This window comes from Cebus imitator, unplaced genomic scaffold (genome assembly GCF_001604975.1).
Source record: "Cebus imitator isolate Cc_AM_T3 unplaced genomic scaffold, Cebus_imitator-1.0 Scaffold325, whole genome shotgun sequence".
Lineage (NCBI taxonomy): Eukaryota > Metazoa > Chordata > Mammalia > Primates > Cebidae > Cebus > Cebus imitator.
Window position 1 is genome coordinate 1857001 of NW_016107640.1, and position 25353 is coordinate 1882353.

Consider the following 25353-nt stretch of genomic DNA (forward strand, 5'->3'; position numbering starts at 1 on the left):
TTTGAGATGAAGTCTTTCTCTGTCGCCCAGGCTCTAGTGCAGTGGCACGATCTCGGCTCACTGCAGCCTCCGCCTCCTGGGTTCAAGCAGTTCTCCTGCCTCAGCCTCCCGAGTAGCTAGGACTATAGGTGTGTGCCACCACGCCAGCTGATTTTTGTATTTTTAGTAGAGGTGGTGTTTTACCATGTTGGCCAGGGTGGTCTCAAAACTCCTGACCTTGTGATCCACCTGCCTCAGCCTCCCAAAGTGCTGGGATTATAGGTGTGAGCCACCATGCCAGCCTGAATTACCTTTTAAGTGAAGTAAGATGGTAGAGTGAAAGCTTTATGACTTTAGTATATGAAATGATTCTTCTTTCCAGCATGTCCCTGCATTTAGGCAATGAAGTGTTTGATGTGTACAAAGCCCCACTGCAGGGCGACCACAATCATCTTTTTATAAGACAAGGTACTGGTCTACAGGGACAAGCCGTCTTTAAAACGAAACTCACCTTCAGGTAACTGTTATTATTATTATGTATTATTTCTTATGGTAAAAGCAGTGAAACATAGATGATTCCGTAATGCTTGCCTCCTGATTGATGTAACCCCACAGTATAATTCAGCAAGAACCAAGATCTGGTGCATCATTCTGAAGGTTCAAAGATTATTTTGTCAAATACACTATAAGTTGCTATTTCTAAGGGAACCAGGTCATGCTAACCAAACTTACAAGAGACTGTTAGGTAAACCAGAATGTCAGTATATTTAATTCCATTGATTATCATAACTGCCAAGAGACCTAAAATACATGGGTCTGTTAGCCAGTGTGTCCTTTGTTTTTAGTGAAATTGACCTGGAAGACTAATGATAACTAGAGGTTGTTGTTGTGCATGCAATTGAAAGAAAGGCATTGAGCTGGTCAGCGTGAGACGGGCCATCCCAGTGCTGTAGGCCTCGGCATCTAATACCACTGCAGAGATATGTCCTCCAAGCAGACCGGAATACTCAGCCGGTGAGGGCACTTTGCTTCTCTAGACTGAGTAGGTGCTGTACTGAGATGTTCATGTTTCTTGTTTCTTGGCTATAAGCAGACCATCTTCTATGGGTAATGCTTATCTTTAGAGGGGGCACAATAATGTTGGTTATGATTTAGCTTTTTGAGATTGTAAAGGTCAACATACAGGCTTTGGAATCAGTTAGACTCATATATGAATCCCATTTCCATTTGTATGACCTTGTGCCACTTTCTTAACCTCTTTTTGCCCCAGTTTCCCAAATCTATAAAATAGGATAGTTATAGTAACAATATTAATGTATTAGTATTAATTAAAAGTGATGGTAAGAACCACAGTTACTTTTGCACCAACCTATAGTATCCAATTAATGCTGCTTGAACATATCTATTTATTGCTTCTAGAAGGTAATCATACAATACAGTCTTTTTTACTTCAACCTTCTGTTTTTCATTTATGGAATAAGAATATCTCAGTGAGCCACAGAATGAAGAAAACTCACAATCTTCTACCTGGTATATTCAGTCAAGTGTCCCTGTCTATTTTTTCAGGTGACTAGGAAATGATCACTGGGCTCTTACTTCTGTGATGTGGGTATCACTGGCTCACAAATGCATCTGGTAAATAATGAGAGTCTCTGTTTCTTTCCTGGCAGACCTCACTCTACAGACAGTGCCACACATAGAAAGATGACTCTGTCACTTGCAGATAGATGTTCAAAGACACAGAAGATTAGAATCTTGCCAATGGCTGGTCGTGATCCTGAATGCCAACGCACAGAAATGATTAAGGTATGTTTGCTAAGTGTTACCCTGGGATTGTTTGGTATATTAGGAAAGCATTTCTCAAAATGCTTGTTCATCATCTCTTATTGGCCCACGTTTTCCTCTTTCCAGCTGACATGAATAGGGAGCTGGTTTCATTTCCTCAGCATTTGCCAAACAATGGGTGATGTGGCAATGGTAGTAAAACAGACACAGGGCTCAGGTTCTCTCTTCACCAGGCCCTGAGAGTTCAGCAGCAAACTGGTGATTGAAATATCTGAATTTGCATGTATAAGTTCAAAGATCATTAAGTCATCTATGCTTTAGAATCCATGTCAGAAGTCAGTGGAGATACTAGAGAGTAGTGTAAAATAGAGAACAGACCAGGAGTTCGAATGAGAGAGTGCCTAAAGTAGACTCTGGTAAAGAATAAGACAAGTGGCCGGGCACAGTGGCTCATGCCTGTAAGACCAGCATTTTGGGAGGCTGAGGTGGGCAGATTACCTGAGTTCAGGAGTTTGAGACCAGCCTGGCTAACATGGTGAAACCCCGTCTCTACTAAAAATACAAAAATTAGGTGGGTGTGGTGGTGGCTGCCTGTAATCCCAGCTACTCGGGAGCCTGAGTCAGGGACAGTCGCTCAAACCTGGGAGGCAGAGGTTGCTGTGAGCTGAGATCATGCCATTGCACTCCAGCCTGGGTGACGGAGACTCTGTCTAAAAACAAAAAAAGGAAGAATAAGACAAGCTTGTGGGTTTTTAAGGTCAATCTGTAACATTCTACCTGGTATATTTTCAAATTTGATCCAGCTGTTAATTGGGCATAAGTTTATTTGGGGCATTGCACCTAAACGATAGAGCATATGCTCGTACTGGCCGTTGGCCTTTCCTGCAGCACTTGATTTGAGAAGCCATATGCAGTGGTACAGGCTTATCATTTCTCCTTTCCATATGCTCTAAACCCTACTAGATTTTGACCTTTGCCCAACCTGCCTCTTGTGATTACGTTGTTCAGTGCAGCAGGGCATGGTGAGGCTAAGACAGTTCAGTTGCCTCAGGGCCTTTCTTACTAATCTTACAGTCAGGCTCTCCTGAAGGTTTGGCCCTGAGCCATTGCTTTTTCTTCCATCCCGTATTTGTTTGTGGAGACAGATTAAACAAGGTCCAATAGCAGTATGTAACCCAGTGGTATATAGGGGCATTTGCTTTGGAGCTTGGCTTGTTCTCTTTCCCACCTTTTCTGTGCAGGCTAAGGGAGCTGGAGAAACCTGCAGATTCCAGTCTCAGCATTACTGGAGAAGCTCTTGAACCACTTTTAGCATCACCCTACAACCTCTTCCATATCCCCAGCTCCCGCAGAAATGTAGACAAGGAGTCAGTTTGTTCTTAGTTCCTGTACCACTGACAGTGATTTTTACTCTAACCTCAGTGCTGCCACATACTACTTAAAATAGTCTGTTTCACAGAATTTCTAGCAATAGAATTGGTGTTGTATATGATAATACAGAGCAATTGGATGAGGAAGACCTTCAAAGAAATGCCAGAATATCCCTGAAACCTACCCAACACCACTCCCACCCCTAAACTGGTTTAACATCAAGGTGCAGAATGCCAGGCAGTGCAAAGGAAGTGAAAGCTCTACCTTGTGGCTCTAGGACACTCCCCAGTCTGTCATAAGGATCCTTGAGGAGCTCTCTGGGTTGAGGGGCTGAGGGGCTGGGACCAGAATATCTGGGAACTATGAGAGTTTGGTAGAGCTGGGGCAGATCAGGTGTCTGTGGTTCAGAGATGAACAGGAACAGCTTCTGCTTCTCCAGGGAGCCAGTTTAGGTGTCTGCTGGGCATGGATGGGGTCTCTCAGGTGGGTTGCTTTTCTTTGGGCTGAGTGGCAGCACAGAACACCAGGACGGCTGCCAAGGACACACGTGTGCCAATGCCAGTTGGGCTGGTTAGTGTCAGAGCTCCCTTCTGCTGCTTTGCCCTTGCATTGCGTTCGCACCTCCAAACCAAACCACAGGGCCCATGTGGAGCCACAAAGGTGTGATGGGGAACACAGGCAGGACAGCTATTGTCCTGGACCAGAAATTACGTGCTATTTGTGATACAAGTGGGTTCAAGTGGGCACAAAAGTGGCTTCTTTTTAGGTTAAAGAGGTGATTTGCTTCTTTACAGAAAGAAGAAGAACGTTTGAGGGCTTCCATACGTAGGGAATCTCAGCAGCGCCGAATGAGAGAGAAACAGCACCAGAGGGGGCTGAGCGCCAGTTACCTGGAACCTGATCGATATGATGAGGAGGAGGAAGGCGAGGAGTCCATCAGCTTGGCTGCCATTAAAAACCGATATAAAGGGGGCATTCGAGGTGAGTCGGGTGTGGAAATTACATTTCATCGTTTCAGGGTTCTGGACTTCGTCTTGGCATTGGACATGGCTTTTTTTTTTTTTTTTTTGAGACAGTGTCTCACTCTGATCTTGGCTCACAGCAACCTCCTGGGTTCAAGCGATTCTCCTGCCTCAGCCTCCCAAGTAGCTGGGATCACAGGTACCTGCCATGATGCCTGCTATTTTTTTTGTATTTTTAGTAGAGATGGCGTTTCGCCATGTTGGCCAGGCTTGTCTGGAATTCCTAACTTCAAATGAGCTGCCCACCTTGGCCTCCCAAAGTGGGATTACAGGTGTGAGCCACTGTGCCTGCCCAGGACATTTTATTTTTAAAGAACCATTTGTCATGAGTGATCCATTTCAAGTCCTAGTTCATTCAGGTGAGCTTGAAAAGTAGGAACTACCGTTGTTCCCACTTTGAATTTTATCTCTTGAGCTTTTGCTTTCTGACTTGAAAAATTATATTGGAACTTCTGTCAACTTTTTTTATTACCTAATTGGGAATCAGGAAATTAAACTATTTAGAAATTATGTGGTATTTTCTTTAATTCTTCTACAGTTCTCTTAAATATTCTTTTGCGTATTTCCTCCTTTCACAAGTATCAATGATTTCTAATGGTTGATGTTTTTCCACACATACTGAATTTCAGGCAAATGCTCAACACTTGGTGTGCACCCTATTTGATCCTCTAACATTATGATCTAGTTGCTCTTATATCCTTGTTCTTATTGAAGAAACTGAGACTTTGAGAGGTTGAATAACTTTCCCAAAGGCACGTAATTGCTAAGTGGCCATTTCTTAAACCAAGGTCATCTGACTTCTGAGACATGTCCCAGCCATGACTCTTTATCCATCTGGTTCTCACCCAGGGGTTCCCCCAAGCCAGTAGCAAGACAACATGCTGAAAAGCAAACTAAGAAGATCTGGCTGGTCTCCCAACCCTGCCTGCTCTATCTCTGCCCTGCCACTTTTTCGTTGTATAAGTTTTGAAAAGTGAGGGACGGTGGGGAGGGGGAAAAAACTTTTGAAAAATTACATGGGCTTCCTTAACTTCTGTTATCTTATCGTGACAAAAACAACCTATTAGTAATGGTAGTTAGAACATAAGGTTGTTTTGAAGATTACATGATATAATACATTTAAAGTACTTAGCCCAGAGCCTGGCACATAACAAGCAACTTTTTAAAACACCCAAATTTCTTTTTCTCTGACTGTCCGATGAAACTCATTCCTCCTTTTCTTGTAGTGATTGCATTTGGTCTGGTGACCTGCTACATATTACCTGCCTGTTATTTATTTGGGGACCACAGTACAGAGACCCTTTCTTTTTTATCAATGCTGATTTCCCATAGAAAAAGATTCAATTGTGTGGAAATAAGCCCCCCAGAAATTAAATAAAAATTTTAAAAATCAGGATGCTTTAAGGGAGAGTTATGTAATATTCAGGTCTCCAGAGATTAAAAGTCTAGCACATGAGTCCAGTAATGCTCAGTGCCATACGGTAATCAGATAGGCAAGGAGTGGGAACAAAAGGAAGGCTTTGGGTTTCGAGGGGAGGGGCTTGGTCTAATGTCCTCTGCTCTTATTCCACCCGGAGGTTCACCTGTGCTTGGGCAGCAGAGCAGATGGACGCACCTCTGTGTCTCTGTTTGAAAGGTCTGCTGGGCAACAAATGATCTTTACAGGACCAGGAAACCACTTTCTTGCTTTATCTTCAAAGCTGATTTTGGAATTAACTGTTAACCGGTGGAAGAATGTCTCAGACTTATTTAATAGTTGACTTCGGGCTGGGCGTGATGGCACGTGCCTGTAGTCCCAACACTTGGGGAGGCCAAGGCAGGTGGATCACCAGAGGTCAGGAGTTTGAGACCAGCCTGGCCAACATGGTAAAACCCTGTCTCTAAAAAAAAAAAAAATAGTTGACTTCGGAAGAGTATGGTATCTGCCTCTTGACACCTTGCAAACAAGCCTTTTTGATCTTTAAAAGTGGTCAGGATTTTGTATTTTGAGAGGGTAAGTCTGTTTCATTTCATTAGAAATTTAAATTTATACTTACCTTTAAATCAAAAACTTTAAAATTATTTGGTTCCTCTGGGAGGAAATATACAGAGGGAACTAAAGATATTTATCAGAAGAAAACATTTTAAAACATAAACTTTGAAAGTCACTCACAGCTGGGGACAGTGGCTCATGCCTATAATCCCAGCACTTTAGGAGGCTGAAGAAGGAGGATTGCTTGATTCCAGGAGTTCAGGCCAGCCTGGGCAACATGGCAAGACTTTGTCTCCACTAAAAGGAAAAAAAAATTAGCCGGGCACAGTAGCCCACACCTGTGGTCCCGGCTACTTGGGCAGCTGAGGCAGGAGGATCACCTGAGCCCAGGAGGTCAAGGCTGCAATGAGCCATGGTTGCACCACTGCACTCCAGCCTGTGCCACAAAGCAAGACCCTGTCTCAGAAAAAAAAAAAAGGTCATTCACAATCTATGCTTCTATGCTTTTGCTTTCAGAGGAACGAGCCAGAATCTATTCATCAGACAGTGATGAAGGATCAGAAGAAGATAAGGCTCAAAGATTACTCAAAGCAAAGAAACTTACGAGTGATGAGGTAAGACCAAATTTATTCAATTCTAGGGGTTTGTCCTGTATTCAGGATCCAACTGCTTTGAATGAAGAGCTCAGAGATCAGGCAAGCACAAATTAATTGTCTACACATTTCACTGAAATCTAGTGAGATAAATGCAGTAACAAGACACAGTGACCCAGAGGAAGATCTGTTACCTGTGCTTAGAGAGGTTCTAGAAGGCTGCATGGAGGATGAGACTTCTTGCTGGGTGTTGAAGAGTGAGCAGAAACTTGCTGGGCAAAGTCCTGTCTCTGGTAGGTCACTCCAGATAGAGGGAAAGGCCTGGAAGAAAAGGTGCAGGTTGGGCCGGGCGCGGTGGCTCAAGCCTGTAATCCCAGCACTTTGGGAGGCCGAGGTGGGTGGATCACGAGGTCAAGAGATCGAGACCATCCTGGTCAACATGGTGAAACCCCGTCTCTACTAAAACTACAAAAAATTAGCTGGGCATGGTGGCGCGTGCCTGTAATCCCAGCTACTCAGGAGGCTGAGGCAGGAGAATTGCCTGAACCCAGGAGGCGGAGGTTGCGGTGAGCCGAGATCGCGCCATTGCACTCCAGCCTGGGTAACGTGAGTGAAAACTCCGCCTCAAAAAAAAAAAAAAAAAAAGAAAAGGTGCAGGTTCCTGACATACCAAGGTTCATCTAAGAGTGACAGATCATTCCATGTGGTAGACCGGAGGGTGTATCTCCTTTTTGTAAAAATTCTCAGTATTTTTTTTTAATTATGAAAATAATTCATTCTTGGCTGGGTGTGGTGGCTCACGCCTATACTCCCAGTATTTTGGGAGGCCTAGGCAGGCAGATTGCCTGAGCTCAGGAGTTTGAGACCTGACTTGGCAACATAGGGAGACCCCATCTCTACAAAAAATACAAAAATTAGCTGGGTATAGTGGTGCATGCCTGTAGTCCCAGCTACTCCGGAGTCTTGAAGGTGGGAGGATTGCTTGAGCCTGGGAGGTTGAGGCTGATGCTGTAGTGAGACATGATTGCACTACTGCACTCCAGCTTGGGCAACAGAATGAGACTGTCTCAAAAAGAGTAATTCATTCTTATGTTGGGAAAACCTATTTTCTTTTTATTTAGATGAAATACTATTTGAAATCGTATTGAGTAATTTAATAAATTGAAACAATTTTTCATTTATTATTGACATAATAAATTATTTTAAGATAATTTTAAAATATTTTATCTAGGCCAGGTGTGGTGGCTCACCCCTGTAATCCTGGCACTTTGGGAGGCTGAGGTGGGTGGATCACAAGGTCAGGAGTTTCAAGACCAGCCTGGCCAAGATGGTGAAACCCCATCTCTACTAAAACTATAAAAATTAGCCAGGCGTGGAAGCAGGTGCCTGTAGTCCCAGCTACTTGGGAGGCTGAGGCAGGAGAACTGCTTGAACCCAGGCGGCAGAGGTTGCAGTAAGCTGAGATCATGCCACTGTATTCCAGCCTGGGCAACAGAGTGAGACTCCATCTCAAAAAAAAAAAAAAAAAAGAATTATTTTTTAACAGTATCCTTTCCATATTATAAAAGACTAGGTCCTGAGAACTTTTTCTTTTCTTTTTTTTTTTTTAACACCCTAGTGGGTGTTTTAACACCCCACTGAGTGATGCAGAGATACTGAGAAATTTTAAGTCTTAATTATACCAGTGAAATACTGTATCAAGTAAAATACTATATGGTATAACAGATGGTGAAAAGTGATAAGGAGACAAATTATGCAGGAAAGGGATATGCCCTGGGGGGTCTTGGGAGAATGTTGTACTTTTAGAGATGCTGTTCAGGGAAGCTCTCACTGGAAATGGTGATCTTTGAATAAACTCTGAAGGTAGTGACAGTGAACTGTTCAGCTCTCTGAAGAGTTTTCCATGCAGAATTATTTGGAAGTGCACAGGCCTTGAGGTGGGAACCTGCCTGGCATGTGTAAAGAGAAGAAAGCACAGGGGCTGAAGCTAGAGCCTTGTGAGTGAGAGTCAGAGGTGAGAAATGTGATGAGGCCAGATCACCTAGGGCCTCACACCATTGTAAGGCCTTTTTTTTTTTTTTTTTTTTTTTTTTTTTTTTTTTTTTTTTTTTTTTTTTTTTTTTTTTTTTGTATCTTTTGTAGACAAAAAGAGTTTCAGCATGTTACCCACGCTGGTCCCGAATTCCTGGGCTCAAGCAGTGTGCATGCCACAGCCTCCCAAAGTATTGGGATTACAGGCATAAGCCACTTTGTTAGCTTCTTTTTTTGGATTTTCATTCTGAGTGGTATAGGAAGCCATTGGAGGTTTTGAGCAGAGGAGAGATGATATGATTTAACTCTTAGTAGGATCACTGACTGTTTTGTTGAGATACGTTTATTATGCCTGTGAAATAATGGCCTTACCTGTTTCCCAGGTATATATAGATCAAGGTAGCAAGCAGAGCTGAGAGAGTAACAGCTTTGCTGTCTTAGAAGACTACCTAGGTTTGAATTCTGCTGCCACTGAAATCTTTTCTTAAATGTCTGGCTTTTCTGAACCTCATTTTTCTCTCAGTGTTGCTATAAAATTAAAATTGTATATCATGTGTATAAATTAATAGAGTTTTATTACACATAGTGTATATGAAAGTATATAATATGAATATATATTTATATTATGATGATATGAAGACATCATTAGTATTTCAAAGTGTGATGAAATTGGAATTTTTAAAAGGCACATGGAAACAGGTTGTTGACCATTTCAGTGTTTGTTCTCTGATAAGCACGCCTAAACTCTGTAAGATAAGGACTTTCCGTAAGTATCATTCAGGAGTAAATCAGTAATGTACCAAACAGCATGATTATTAGCAATTAAAAATTATAACTAAGTTTTAAAAAAATTCTTATTTCTATCCTTCACCTTAACTGGTACCTTTGTGAAGCTATGTAGCTAAAATTCCTATTTTCTTCTTCAGTATCTTTACCTGAAATATATTTTACCCTCTTGAAACATGTTTTCCACAGTTATGCAATTTTAGAGCAATTTTCTTTCACAAGATTTCTGGCTTCCATTATTATTATTGAAAAATGAGCTTTTGGCTGGGTGTGGTGGCTCACACCTGTAATCCCAGGACTTTGGGAGGCTGAGGCGGGCAGATGACAAGGTCAGGTGTTCAAGACCAGCCCAGCCAATATGGTGAAACCTCGTCTCTACTAAAAATACAAAAATTAGCTGGGCGTGTTGGGGGGGTGCCTGTAGGCCCAGCTGCTCAGGAGGCTGAGGCAGAAGAATTGCTTGAACCCAGGAGGTGGAGGTTGCAGTGAGCCAAGAACGCACCACTGCACTCCAGCCTGGGAAGACTCTGTCTCCCAAAAAAAAAAAGGAAGAAAAGAAAAATGAGTTTTCTAATGGTCATTTCTTTTGGCACTTTGAATATGCCATCTTCTGCCTTCTGCCCTCCATTGGTCTGATAAGAAGCCAGCTCTTTATCATCTTGAGATTCCTTCGTATGTGACAAGTTATTTTTCTCTAGCTGCTTTCAGGAATTTTTCTTTCAGCATTTTTAGTGTGAGGTGTCTGCATGTGTTTCTCTTTGCATTTACTTTACTTGCAATGTGTTGAGCTTCTTGGATATATAGGTTAATGTTTTTCAACAAATCTGGGAAGTTTTCAGTCATTGTTTCATTGAATATTTTTTCTGCTGTTTTCCGTCCTCTCCTGTTATTCTCATTATGTGTATGTTAGTGTGTTTAGTGGTGTCTTGCATTTCTCTGAAACTCTATTCGTTTTTCTTAATTCTGTTTTCTCCAGTCTTCAGATTGCATAGTCTCTGTCAATCCATCATCAAGTCTGCTGATTCTAGTTCAAATCTACTGTTGTGCCCCTCTGGTCACATTTCATTTCAGTTAACATTTCACTGTAAGAATTCCCATTTGATCCTTTTTGATCATTTCTGTCACTTCATTGATATTCTCTCTTGATAATACACTGTTATCATGCCATCCTTTATTTCTTTAAGCATGATTTTCTGTAGTTCTTAGAACCTATTTGTTATGGCTGCTTTATTGCTTTTCTCTGTTAAATTTAACATGTGGTCGCTCTCATAGGCAGTTTCGGGAACTGCTTTTTTCCCTGTGTATGAGCCATACTTTCCTGTTGCACTGCTGTCTGGTAGTGTTTTTGATAACTGGACATTTTAGTTAATATGTTGTAGCAGCTCTGCACATTGATTCCCCTCTCCCCTCTCTGGGCCTTTTTGTTACTGTTTTGTTTGTTTGAAGATACTGATTTGCCTGTTGATTTGTTTTGTAACTTAGCTATGCTTTTTTCCCCATAGTGGGAAGCCTTTGGTGGTGTTTGTTCCTCAGATGGTAGGCCTTGAGCTGTGCACAGTAACCCATGGGTGATGGTGGTTTTTAGCAGGGCTCTTGACTGACTGTATCCCAATCTCTCTGCTTAATCTGGTATCACATCTAGCTGTTGGGCTTCACTACTTACAAATTCATTACTCTTTTGTTTTCAGTAATGCCCTGGAGCATAAATTGCTCTATAGTCTATCAAATTAAATTTGTGCTGGGGTAGTTTTTGAGGCCAGTTTTTGAGGTTCTGACCTTAGGAGGCTTTTCTTCAGGCTCTTTCCATGGTTCTCTGTGGGGAACTAGCTGGTCTGTGATTGTGCTTGTTTTCTTTATTAAGAGGAGCTATATATTTTATAGAGCACCTTTAAACTTGACCTTTCCCACATTCTGTTTCAAATAAAGTCTGTTACTTTGGGGAGATTTCTGGAGGTCTCTTTGTACAGACTGCCTCTTTTAGGTAAAAAATCTCTGAGCCTTTACTCTTGAGTGCTAGGTAGGTCTCTCCCAGCATAGAACCTTTGCCCTACTTGGGTGAGCTGGGATGAGAGTGACTAGGATCTCGGTATTCTTGGCCTGTCGAGCCTGGGAGAGCCTCCATTCTGTGAGTGGAGGAGGTAGAAGAAGAGAGTTCCCACCCTCTCAGTTTCACTGTGTAGGAACATAGTCATTTGATTTGGAGTTAGAATGAGAAATGCTGGCAACCTGCCCCTCCCAGTGAGATACCAATGCCTTGATTGGGAGCTTGGGGGAGCAGGGGGGCCTGTCACGTTGGCCACTTCCACTCACAGTGGAGCCTCCTTCAAGCTGAGCTGGGGCACAAAGAGGGGTGGCTTAAATGCCACTGGTTCTCACTGTTTTTACGGAGTTTTAGTAGATTTTCTTTTTTTTTTTTTTTTTTTAATTTATTTTTTTCTTTAAAGACGGGGTTTCACCATGTTGGTCAGGCTGGTCTTGAACTCCCGACCTTAGGTGATCCGCCCGCCTTGGCCTCCAAAGTGCTTGGATTACAGGCATGAGCCACCTCGCCCAGCCTTTAGTAGATTTTCTTGAATAAATGTTTCTTCAATTGCTATTTGCACTTGGGATCGTATCTTGTTTTCTTGCTCTCACATTGATTTGTTTATATTTTATCCATTGTTATTTTCAGTGGGACGTTTGTTCAAAGTATTGTTTTGCCATATTGCAGGAAGTGGATATTTTGTTCCTGTTATCTATAATTTTAAAATATTTTGATCATTTTGAGCTTCCATGAGCCCTTTTCTCGTGTGAAGAAAAATTCTATTATTAGACTATTTTTAGTCACAACATTTAATATTTCCCAATCATTCTTGGAAGTGACATGCTGTGGAAGATAACCAGACAAAAAAAAAAAAAAAACAACAACCACAAAACATTTTTTCTTTTTTTTGAGATGGTTTCACTCTGTCACCCAGCCTGGAATGCAGTGGTGCTTGTGACCACAGCTCACTGCAGCCTTGACCTCCTGGGCTTAAGCAGTCCTCCTGCCTCATCTCCTGTGTAGCTGGGACTACAGGTGTGCACCACCACACCCAGCTATTTTTTTATTTTTTATACACAGGGGTCTCACTTTGTTGCTCAAGCTGGTCTCAAACTTCTGGGCTCAAGGGATCCTTCCCCTCAACTACCCAAAGTGCTGGGATTATAGGCGTGAGCCAGTGTACCTGGCACTAGACAAAAAAAATTTTTTTTTTTTTTTTTTGAGACAGAGTCTCATTCTGTTACCCAGGCTGGAGTGGAGTGGCGCCATCTTGGCTCACTGCAACCTCCACCTCCTGGGTTCAAGCGATTCTCCTGCCTCAGCCTTCCAAATAGCTGGGATTATAGGCACCCGCCACCATGCCCAGCTAAATTTTGTATTTTTAGTAGAGACGGAGTTTCACCACGTTGGTCAGGCTGGTTTTGAACGCCTGACATCAGATGATTGGCCTGCCTCCGCCTCCCAAAGTGCTGGGATTACAGGTGTGAGCCACTGCGCCTGGCCTAAATTTGTTTCATTGTTCTGCAACATAGTTGTTTTAAATTAGATGAGGCAACATCTTAAGGACGCAAGCATGAGTCCTCATCTAAGCAGATGCTATTTATTCTTGGCAAGTAGAAACCAAATGAAAATTGAGAAGTGTCATGGGACTTCTGTTTATTCCTAGTATTCTCAGAAATGAGATTTTTTTCAAGTGATTTATCAGATAGCCTTCTTCTAGGCCGGGCAGTTGCAAATCTATACTGCCTGACTTAAAAATGCCTCTGGGAATGGCCTCCTAGCTGTTATAGGAACTGCCCTCTACCTCCCCTACCCAAATACTCTCAGGTCTTTCTGCTCTCTTCCCATTCCTTCCCTGACAACAGAGATTTTACTTCCATCTGGACCTCTCAACCCCTGCCACTGCCTCTTTATGTTACCCTAGTTTGAGTCCTGGTCATGGGTTACAACAAGAAAGAATAGGAGCATTCCTGTTCTAAGTCCCCCTCTGTGCTTTGTACACTAAAGCCCACCTAAACACCAGCAGCCTGGGTACGCCTCTGAGATTAAGGGAAGTTTTCAGGCTCCAGGTTCCCAGTCCAGAGAACTCCATTATCACCATAGCATGTCTTGAACTGGGGACAAGTGCCAGTCTATATTAGAGTGAACTGCATCATTGATTTTGGTGCTACCATTTCCTACTTGTATGGCCTTGGGCCAGTCATCTCATATTTCTGAGTCTGTTTCTTCATCTGATCATTGGAGTTTATACTTGCTGTCTTGTAAAGTTACTGCATTACACAGTATTAATAAGTAACAGATTTGAAAGTAACACAATGATATGTAGTAGCCGAACAGAAAATGTTTTCCCTTCTCCAACAGTCTGTTACCAAAAAGAAGAAAACTGCAAAGGAGAGCATTCATGACTATTAGCAAGCTTTCTTTTAGACTTAATAAAAATATTTTTGTCATTTACTGCATTTATATATGATACAGGGAGCCGTTCCAGTTATGTTCAGTAAAGCAGCATCCCACATGTGTAATTTCACAAAATGAAGTCATCCTGAAAGATTCTGTCACCTTATTAAGTCCTGGGAGTCTGAGGAACTATACACCTTTCCTCTGTGTGGCTTATTTGTTTAAGATAAGATTTTTCCGGGCCGGGCGCCGTGGCTCAAGCCTGTAATCCCAGCACTTTGGGAGGCCGAGGCGGGTGGATCACGAGGTCAACAGATCGAGACCATCCTCGTCAACATGGTGAAACCCCGTCTCTACTAAAACTACAAAAAATTAGCTGGGCATGGTGGCGCGTGCCTGTAATCCCAGCTACTCAGGAGGCTGAGGCAGGAGAATTGCCTGAACCCAGGAGGCGGAGGTTGCGGTGAGCCGAGATCGCGCCATTGCACTCCAGCCTGGGTAACAAGAGCGAAACTCCGTCTCAAAAAAAAAAAAAAAAAAAAAAGATAAGATTTTTCCATTGAAAATTAAAAGACAAGTAGTGTGATTGAATGTGCTCTTTGCCTATGGGGCCAGAAGAGAAGTATTTGGGTTTGCTCTAGCCTGCAGAATAGAAAGGAGGGGCTCTTGTCACTTCTTGTGGGGCAGGATCCATCTTTCAGTATTGCTGTTTAGGTAATTTCACTACTGCCAGCTGGGAAGTAAATGAAGTAAGAGGAGGACTTCTCTAAATCCCCTACTGTGGATTCATAACTTTCCCCCTTTGAATTCTCCTATGGCCTTTCAGGTCTGTGGGAGTGTATTTGGGAGGAAACAAGTGTCAGATGCTATATTGTCTCTCAGAGGGCCAGCCATGGGAACCATCAGAAAAAAGTGGGCATACCACGTTGCATTCTACATCTGGCAGCTTGTGGTCACAGCAGCAAGATGTCTGGCTTTCCCCAACTTCAACCTTCAAACTGTTTGTTCGTCCCATTTAATTTTTTTTTTGTTTGAGACAGAGTCTTTTTTGCGCTGTCACCCAGGCTGGAGTGCAATGGTGCAGTCCAGCTCACTGCACCCTCTGCCTCCCAGGTTCAAGCAATTCTCCTGCCTCAGCCTCTTGAGTAGCTGGGATTACAGGCGCCCACAAGCATGCCCGGCTAATTTTTGTATTTTTAGTAGAGACAGAGTTTAACCATGTTGGCCATGCTGGTCTCAAACTGCTGACCTCAGGTGATCCACCCACCTCAACCTCCCAAAGTCCTGGGATTACAGGCATGAGCCACTGCGCCTGGCCCATCCCATTTAATTTTTGGTGGAAAAGCCAGTTAATAGTATTCTGGAGTGTCATGTTCAGTGTCAGTTTATTTTAATAAGTATTTGATATTTAGATATTGACATGTTTAAATTCTATCTATAAAAAGTATTTTTTAGATAACTACCTAATTTATTTGTTTCTATTAGAACACTGTACAGTATGATTTTAAGCAGAGGAAACTTGTGTATGGATGCCCTTTAATGCCTTCAGATATTTTCTTAAAAAGCTTTATGATGTGAGTTTTTAATGCATTAAAACAAATTGTTCTAAAAAAACCCCAGATCAACAGTCTTTAAAATACTGATTTTTAGATAATAAAAAGTGAAATGCTGAAGAGGCAGAGAAAAAAAGTTTGACAAATTACCTGATCATGGTAAAAATATACCAACAGGACAAGTGGTTAGACAAGCAGAACTTCCTTGGGAGAGCCCCCACTTCTGTGGCAAATCCTGTCTGCAGTTTTCTGCACACACTGTTCTGTGTTCAAAGGTCACTCCATGAGAAATTAGCTCACAGTTGCTAACACCTCACAGTCTCCCTCACAATCCTCAGCAACAGTTACCTTGAGCTGTCAGAGGGTCATTCAGCTCAGAGCTACTTTTGATAAACCATCCTAAAAATGTTCTTTATTGACTTGTAGATTTGTAAAAATTTTATCTGTTTAGGAAGGTGAACCTTCTGGGAAGAGAAAAGCAGAAGATGATGATAAAGCAAATAAAAAGCATAAGAAGTACGTGATCAGTGATGAAGAGGAAGAAGAAGATGATTGATTGAAGTATGAAATGTGAAAACATTTTATATATTTTATTGTACAGATTGTTATAAATATGTAAACATGAGTTATTTTGATTGAAATGAATTGATTTGCTTTTGTGTAATTTTAATTATAATAAAAAATCTAAAAGCAAGGCTATGTTCAAGAAATCTACTTTTCCCAAAGCAAACTGATTTTGTTACACAAAGGCTTAGGTCTCAGTGAATTCCTGCTGCTCTCTCAACCCCCCTTCCTCTCATCCTTCAAAAAGAAGCCTTCTGGCCAGGCTGAGATTAAAATCAAGGTGTTAGAGGGCCAGAGACTCTTGGCAGAGATCCTTCCTTGCCTCCTCTCAGTTTCTGGTGGTTCCTGGCAGGCTGTGGCTTGTGATAATACGACTTCAGTCTCTGCCTCTGTCTTCACATGACCTTCCTCTGTTCTGGGTCTCACTATCTCCAGATCTCTCTCTTTTTATAAGGACACCATTCATTGTATTTAGGGCCAACTCTAATTCAGTGTGACATTATCTTGACTAATTACTTGTGCAAATTTTTCTATTTCCAAATAAGGGCATGTACTGAAGTTCTGGGTAGACATTAATTTGATTGGGGGGTGAGGGAGGGCACTACTCGATCCACTGTGATAACCATGATAAATACTGTTGTAATATAATTTTTTAAATACTGTAGTAATTCAAAATTAATGTCAAAAAATCCATGATGAACAAAATGTTAAAATTTTAAATAACTACAAGATCTAACAAGTCTAGGACTAGAATGTGGAGAGATATACAAGGGCAGAATTGGATTCTGTCTTTTTTGTTTGTTTTTGTTTTTTATTTTTTGAGACAGGGCTTATCAAAACAAATCCAGGCTGGACTGCAGTAGCATGATAAAAACTCACTGAAATCTCTCCTTGCTGGGCTTAGCTGTGTCTTACCTCAGCCTCCCAAGTAGCTGGGACTACTGGTGTGCACTGCCATGTCCTACTAATTTTTGTGTTTTTTATAGAGATGGGGTTTTGCCATTTTGCTCAGGCTGGTTTCTAACCCCTGGGCTCAAGTGATCCACTGCCTCAGCCTCCTGAAGTGTTGGGATTACAGGTGTAAACCACCCTGCCCAGCCAGATTGTCTTTATTTAAAATTTTGTTTATTGTGAATTTTCTGCATTAATTTGGATTTTTTTTAAAGTACTGCATTACAATGTTATTTATCTTGATTATTGAGATTTTGATGCCCCTTGTATTCGTGTGTAAACAAAATGAGCGTCACATTGTCTCAACCTAGACATGGTCTTGCTTTTTCAGAGCATGGTGGCTGGGTTCCGAAGATGAGCATCAGAAAGTGGGAGGCAAAAGATGTATTACCTGGTCTTTGTATTACCTTGTATAACCTAGCATTGAAAGCCACACAGCCTCACTTCTACCACATTTTGTTGGAAGTGAATCATTGATGTGAGCCCATATTCAAAGGGAGGAGGCTGAGCTTGGTGGCTCATACCTGTAATCCCAGTGCTTTAGGAGACTGAGGCAGGCATCACCTGAGGTCAGGAGTTCAATACCAGCCTGGCCAACATGGTGAAACTCCATCTCTACTAAAAATACAAAATTAGCCGGGCATGGTGGCGCGTGCCTGTAATCCCGGCTACTCAGGAGGCTGGAGGCAGAATAATTGTTTGAATACGGGAGTCGGAGGTTGTAGTAAGCCGAGATCATGCCCCTGCACTCCAGCCTGGGCAACAAGAGTGAGACTCTGTCTTAAAAAACAAACAAAAAATACAAAGGAAGGAGAATTTGATTCCTTTTGATGGGAAGAAAGGCAAAGAATTTGCAGGTATCTTTGAAATCCACCACACACATATTTGCCTACATACACTAATCTTGTCCTTGCTGACAGCCTCTACTTCTACTCTCCTTTCTTCCTGGTGCTGTTAGTCCAACATGGGAGTGGTAGTTGTGGGAGTACCCTGAAGCCTGGTTATTGAGAAAGAAAAGTGACATCGAGGGAGGGTGTAAGTCATCATCATGTCACTTTCCTAACTCAGAAATCTTCAGTGTCAGCCATTTCCTTGCTTATCAAATGGAAACTCTTCTACCTGGTTTTTAAGAACCTTCATTCTGACTCCAGTCTCTCCAAGGAAACATAGTTTTGTGTGTTTGTTTTAAACAGTTTACCAGAAGACACTTGTGTCAATTAAGCTTGTCTCCTTTCCAACCTCATCTTCTGTACCTGGCACAGTGGTGCTGGGACCAGGAGTTCACAAACCAGATTTGAGCTTCGCCAGCTGCCCACTGTTAGGGGGCGCCAAAGGAAGACTGGAAGCCTGGAGAACTAAGAAGGGATTGCTCCTTCCTGTTTGCTTATGGAACTTTCTGGGGGCTTCCTGTTGACTTGCATCTTCTGTGAGGGCACCCACCAACACTTCTTCACCTCAGCAGAGGCAGAGCCTTTCTGCAGCTCCGTGGAGTCCAGTTTGCAGTTTGGCCAGCGCTTGAAGAGCCAGCTTCATTTTCCTCCCTGAGAGACATCAGGACCAGCTGGGCAGCAGCTTTCCCTCAGGTATGAGTTAAGCCCCAGGGAGCCCTTTATGTAAGTGTTTAAGTTTTTATGATCTCCCCTCTTCCCTATGTTCCCTCAGCCTCACAGGTGGAAGCTGTTCTTTGCATCTGCTACCTCTGTGAACCCTCAGAGTTCCTCTTTTTAAACTTTAAGTAACCTCATCCATAACTTTAAACCCAATTGCAACTTTAAAATTTTAAATTCTGTCTATACAGACAACTGGTGTGTTTTCTGTTTCCTGACTAGAACCTGACTAACTGGTCAAGGAAACAGATCCTCAAAGATGGAGTTTAGGGCTTGGTTTGGTTTGAATGCAGATCTGGACTCCCCACCAATGAGAAGGTGGATGCTGGTAGCCCATGGTGTCCATTGGTATCACAGTGAGTCAGATTATCTCATTTACTAGACTATGAACTGGGGAAAGGAAATACCCAGAATTTGGGAGATTACTAGATACTGGCTCAGTTGATGCTCACTCCTAGAACCTAAAATACTCTACTAAATACAATGTGGAGACTGACGGTGATAGATGGAGTTTTAGCCCAAGTTAAATTCACAGTATGCCCTCCAGATTTACTGACCCACCTTGTGGTTGTTTCCCCAGTTCTTAAATATATGATTGGAATAGATATGTTTTGTCAACTGAGAGATTCCCCACATTGTCTTCTGATCCATGAAGTAAGCACCATTAAAGTAGAAAGGACCAGGTGGAAGCACCCAGAACTTATTTTTCTCACCAGGATAATAAACCAAAAACAACATTGCACGCTTGGGGGAATTGCAAAGGTGAATGATACCATCAAAGACTTGAAAGAAGAAGAGGTGTTGATACCTCTTACATCCTCTATTTATTTATTTATTATTTTATTATTATTTTTTTTGAGATGGAGTCTTGATCCATCACCCAGGCTGGAGTGCAGTGGTGTGATCTCAGCCCACTGCAACCTCCACCTCCCAGGTTCAAGTGATTCTAACTGCCTCAGCCTCCCAAGTAGCTGGGATTACAGACACACTCCACCATGCCTGGCTAGTTTTTTTGTATTTTTAGTAGACATGGAGTTTCACCATGTTGGCCAGGCTGCTCTGGAACTCTTGCCCTCAGGTGATCTGCCCACCTTGCACCTCCCACAGTGTTGGGATTACAGGCATGAGCCACTGCACCTGGCCACATCCCTCATTTAGCTCACCTTTATGGCCTGTGCAGATGGCAGACTGATCTTGGAAATGACTGGTTATCTTACACTGAAACAAATAATGACTCTACTAGCAGCTGCTATTATTTATTTATTTAGAGACCGAGTCTCATGCTGTCACCCAGGCTGGGTTGCTAGGACATTGAGAAATATTAAGCAGAGGAGGACATGTATCCTTCAAAAGCTGTAGGCAGGGCCAGGTGTGGTGGCTTGCGCCTGTAATCCCAGCACTTTGGGAGGCCAAGGTGGGTGGATCACCTGAGGTCAGGAGTTCAAGACCAGCCTGGACAAATGCTTTTTTCCCCTCCATATCAATATGTAAGGACAAACAGAAATAGTTTGCTTTTACTTATTAGACCAATGGCACCCCTCATTAGACCAGTAGTTCCCCTTATTAGACAAATGAAGCTCCTTTGGTCTGAGGCAACAATCTTGCCTTGCAGTTACATGGACTCACCTGTACTCTGCCATATGGAGTCTGCAAAAATCCTGACCCTTTTTATGTTCCACATGTCACGCCGGTCCACTGCATCAATGACATTATACTGATGGTATCTGATCTGATGAGTAGGAAATAGTTGTACTTTAGATGCTTTAGTAATCACCATGCAAATCAGAGAGTAGGAGATAAGTCCCATCAAAATTTAGGGGCATGCCACCTCAGTAAAGTTTCCAGGGGACTAATGGTCTGGAGCATGTCTGGATAGCCCCTCCAAAATGAAGGATAAGGTGCTGTACCTTGAACCACCTACCAGTGAAAAATAATGTCTGGTGGATCTTTCTGGATCTAGAAGCCAACGTACAGTTTATTTCTTTGTGTTACTTTGACCTTTTGCCAAGCGAGGCAGAGATGCTACCTACTTTAATTGAGGACCAGAATAAGAGACTGTTCTGCAGTAATTCCAGCGCTACAGGGCAAACTGCTCTTCCACTTCAGCCTAATATAACCCAGCATATCTGATAGTGCTTGGTGTGTCTGTGGCAAATATCACTGCTGCCTGAACCCTGTGGTTAGAATCAGCAAGATAACTGAGTACAGGTCTCTAGGGATTTGAAACATACCCACATCCTCTTGTAGTCAGTCCCTTTTAACACTTAATCATGGGACATCAAGTAACCACGCAGGCTGAGCTTCTCAGAATGAACTGGGCATTTTCTGTCCCAGGAAGCCATAAGATTGGGCATATGTATGGCAGTCTTTCACCAATCTATCATCTTGGCCCACTGAGGTCCAAAAGGCATGAGAAGGTTCTTGTTTAGGTGACTTAGGCTCCCTTAATACAGACTTCTGCTGAATTGCCTCTTCTGTCCCCTTCTCTAAAAGCAAAAGCCTAGTTTCAGTTATCCTCAATTTATTTACACATTTGTTCAGTCCCCATTATGCAAATAATAAAATGACTATGGGTATCTGCTCAGCTCTCGGCCACACACAGTGGATATGCAGACGAAGTTCTCATTTAATGTATAGTTCAAAAAGCTCTACTCATACTGAAAATTAAAAAGATTCTAGTAGAGTTCAAGAAAGGGGCAGCAACTGAAAATATCTTTAAAGAAAACACCCAAGAAACTCAAACTGAATGCAATACTATGCACTTATGTGTACTGTGCCAAATGATTTAAGATTTGACACAAATTAGGCTTGGTGCAGTGGCTCACACCTGTAATCCCAGCACTTTTGGAGGCCAAGGCAGGCAAATCACTTGAGGCCAGCAGTTCAAGACCAGTCTGGCTAACATGGTGAAACTCCATCTCTACTAAAAATACAAAAGTTAGCTGGGTGTGGTGGCCTGTGCCTGTAATCCCAGGTGCTCTGGAAGCTGAGGCAGGAGAATTGCTTGAACCCAAGAGGCAGAGGTTGCAGCATGCCACTGTAATCCAGCCTGGGCAACAGAGTAAGACTCTACCTCAAAAAGAAAAGAAAAAAAGATTTGATACAAATGTGGGTAAATAAGGACAAAAGAGGCTTCTATGAACATTCTTGCACAATGGGGATACATTCAGTGTTGGGCTGATCCTGAGCAGCAGTGTTATCAGATGCTGTTAGCATTCTTTCCGTTTTGGTTCAGAATTTTGCCCCTTTGTTGCTACATATTTCAGTAGGGAGCCCTGGCAGCTGTTGGTTAACAGATGTCTTTGTTAGGGAGCAACAATCACAATCAAAGCTACCATCAAATATACTTTGTGACAGCCTGGGGGATTAAAACAAGGAAAAAGAGTCAGCATAACTCCATTGCAAATGTCTCTTTCTTAAACTTTATAAAATGGTACAAATTATGCATGTAGCTATTCACTACTCCTGGTACATTAAACTTACTAGCACTTTTTTTTTTTTTTTTTGAGATAGAGTCTCACTCTGTCTCCCACGCTGGAGTGCAGTGACACAATCTTGGCTCATTGCAACCTCTACCTCCTGGATTCAAGCAATTCTCATGCCTCCCAAGTAGCTGGGATTACAGGTGTGTGCCACCACACCACCCTAAGTTTTGTGTTTGGTAGGGATGGGGTTTCGCCATGTTGACGAGCTTGGTCTTGAACTCCTGACCTCGGGTGATCCACCCACCTCAGCCTCCCAGAGTGCTGGGATTATAGGCCACCACGCCTGGCCATAACTCACACATAGTGACTAAGCAATAGTAGCTAGATAGCCTAGCAATGGTAGCTTTTCATTTTCTAGTAATGCACACATTTTGGCCCTGGCTCCTGATACAAGGTTCTTTTGTGTACTTAAGCTCACTTATGGATGCATCGCTTTCAAAAGCCAGGAATTTAGGAAAGGTTCATAACATTTTTATAGAACCCTAAGCTTCTCGAAGGGTAAAATCTAGTAAAATTTCTCTAAAGAATTGGCCAGGCATGGTGGCTCAAACCTGTAATCCCAACACTTTGGGAGGCCATGGTGGGTGAATCACTTGAGGTCAGTAGTTTGAGATCAGCCTGGCCAACATGGTGAAATGCTGTCTCCACTAAAAATATAATAATTAGCTGGGTAGGTGGCACACATCTGTAGTCCCAGCTACTCGGGAGGCTGAGGCAGGAGAATCATTTGAACCTGGGAGGCGGAGGTTGCAGTGAGCCGAGATCACACCATTGCACTCCAGCCTGGGTGACAGAGTGAGACGGTGGCTCAAAAAAAAAAAAAAAAAAAAAAAAGCTGGGGGTGTGGCGGCTCATGCCTGTAATCTCAGCACTTTGGGAGGCCAAGGCTGGTGGATCATGAGGTCAGGAGTTCAAGACCAGCCTGGCCAAGAGGTGAAACCCCATCTCTACTAAAGATTCAAAATTAGCAGGGTGTGGTGGTGGGTTCCTGTAATCCCAGCCACTTGGGAGGCTGAGGCAGGGAATTGCTTAAACCTGGGAGGTGGAGGTTGCAGTGAGCCGAGATTGCACCACTGCACTCCAACCTGGGTGACAGAGTGAGACTCTGTCTAAATAAATAAATAAATAACATTCTGAAACTCAGCAGCTTACAACAACAAGTATTTACTATATCATGCTGATTCTAAGGGTTAGGAATTTTGGAATGGCTTTGCTGGGTGTTTCTAACTCAGAGTCTCCTGCAGGCTGCAGTCAAGATGTTGAAATGGCACTACATTATCTAAAGGCTTGCCTAGGGCTGAAGGATCTGTTTCCAAGATGGCTCACATGGCTCTTGGCAGGGGCCTTAGTTTTTCACTATGTGGGTCTCTCCACAGGCAGTCTGAATGTCCTCACAGTGTGGCAGCTGGCTTTCCCCAGAGCGAGTGACCTAAGAAAGAGCAAGACAGAAAAGCCACAGTATCTTTCATAGCCTCATCTTGAATAGAGGTTGTATTCTATTGATCACATAGATCAGTCATGACACAGTGTTGGAGAAGACTACACAAGGGCATGGAAACCAGAGGCAGGAATTACTGATGGGCAGGAATCTTGAAAGAAGCTGGCTGCCACAGTGATTGCCTTTTATGCATCGATTCTACCTCCTCCTTTCTCCAAGTCACTGTAGTTAAGCTTCTGAGAACCAGGCTTAAGGAGCCAGTTTGAGATTGGTTTAATGGAGATTTGGTTTATGAATCTTAGGATGATGTTGAAGTAGACCAAGAACTGTGTAAATAACTTTAGTTGGAAAAATTAATACTGTACATTTCCACTCCAACCCCGAAGATCCTAGTGGGACCATGGATCTGTTTGGAGATATAGAAGACATTTCTTCTGAGAGTGATGAGGGCAATCAATCACCTATTCCAGGACAGCCGGTTGTAAGTACAATCACCAATATCAACCAATCCCATTATTCAAAGCTAAAAAAAAAAAAGCTTCAGAGGGTGATGAGTGTGTCTCTCTCATGTTGAGAGAGGACATGGATAGCTGAACATCTGATGAACAGGTGATTTTCTTAGCTATACTGAGAATTTCTGGGTATAAGAAGGCACAGAAGGAACTACTCAGAATGAGGTTGATGCCAAACTTCAAGGGCTAGACTGTAAGGAGTCATAATGTAAAAACCTTTGATTTAAAAGTTTTTCTTATTCAAGCCTGTGACAAGAAGCATGAGCTATGTTGATATTCTCTGATTTTAATAGTTGCCTAGTATTGAGGGGGTGAATAATTTCACGCTTCTGTTGCTGAATATATTATGCAAAATATTTATGTCAACAAAATAGATACTTATACATTTTTCTAGTAATACAGGCTAACAGATCTTGTTTCTCATGTTTTTTCTGCTTTTTCTTTTTTTTTTTTTCAAACAAAGTCTCAAAGATTACAGGCATGAGCCATTGCGCCCAGCCTGTGTTGCTTTTTTGTAGGCATGAGGTGAAGTTTTAGGAAGAAGCTTAGCAGAGTTGCTGTTTTATACCTAAAGTGGAGTCTAAATTTACTTCCTGGCCAGGCACGGTAGCTCATGCCTGTACGCCATGCCTGTAATCCCAGCACTATGGGAGGCCAAGGCTGGTGGATCACCTGAGGTCAGGAGTTTGAGACCAGTCTAGCCAACATGGTGAAACCTCATCTCTACTAAAAATACAAAAATTAGTCAGGTGTGGTGGCGCAGGCCTATAATCCCAGCTACTCAGGAGGCTGAGGAGGTAGGATTGTTTGAAACCGGGAGGCGGAGGTTACAGTGAGCTGAGGTCACACCACTGCACTCCAGCCTGGGTAACAGAGCGAGACTCGTATCAAAAAAAAAAAAAAAAAATTTACTTCCCATCAAACCTGCATTTGCCCAGTGCAGGATAGTAAAGCTAGCGATTTCTAAGGCCCCTTCAAGATCTGACATTCTGATTCCTTTCTTAGGATGAACATGGAGTGCTTCAGGACCAACAGGAGGAAGAGCCAATTTCTGAAACCATAATAGAAACGGAAATTCCCAGTATCAACTCTGATTTAGGAAATGAATTGTATTTTGTTAAACTACCCAAGTTTCTCAGTATAGAACCCAAGTAAGAGGAGTGATTAAAATTTTCAAGATATTGAAAAAAAAATCCAAATAAATATTTCTTATTTATCATTAGTTGAGTAATCATAAAGATGGAAGATTTCTCATAATTTTGAAAAAATAAATGTAGGATGTAC

General features: G+C 42.4%; 2 protein-coding genes across 5 annotated transcripts in view; both read left to right on the top strand.

The window, feature by feature from the left end:
• The window catches only part of LEO1 (LEO1 homolog, Paf1/RNA polymerase II complex component), a 31688-nt gene extending 15482 nt beyond the window's left edge, over positions 1 to 16206 (top strand). For both annotated transcript variants that reach the window (XM_017504620.2, XM_037729947.1), the window contains exons 8-12: positions 362 to 496; positions 1650 to 1785; positions 3930 to 4116; positions 6646 to 6743; positions 15964 to 16206. In XM_017504620.2, coding sequence (XP_017360109.1) covers positions 362 to 496; positions 1650 to 1785; positions 3930 to 4116; positions 6646 to 6743; positions 15964 to 16068 — 661 coding nt within the window. In that variant the 3' untranslated portion in view covers positions 16069 to 16206. The remainder of the gene's footprint in view (positions 1 to 361; positions 497 to 1649; positions 1786 to 3929; positions 4117 to 6645; positions 6744 to 15963) is intronic.
• A 1517-nt stretch (positions 16207 to 17723) lies between these two features.
• Positions 17724 to 25353, top strand: part of LOC108286657 (RNA polymerase-associated protein LEO1-like) — a 34014-nt gene continuing 26384 nt past the window's right edge. For 2 of the 3 annotated variants that reach the window (XM_037729948.1, XM_037729949.1), the window contains exons 1-2: positions 23161 to 24038; positions 25075 to 25220. In XM_037729948.1, the coding sequence (XP_037585876.1) occupies positions 23958 to 24038; positions 25075 to 25220 (227 nt within the window). In that variant the 5' untranslated portion in view covers positions 23161 to 23957. Of the gene's footprint in view, positions 18611 to 23160; positions 24039 to 25074; positions 25221 to 25353 lie in introns of those variants that run through there. The other variant, XM_017504624.2, reaches the window with a different exon arrangement.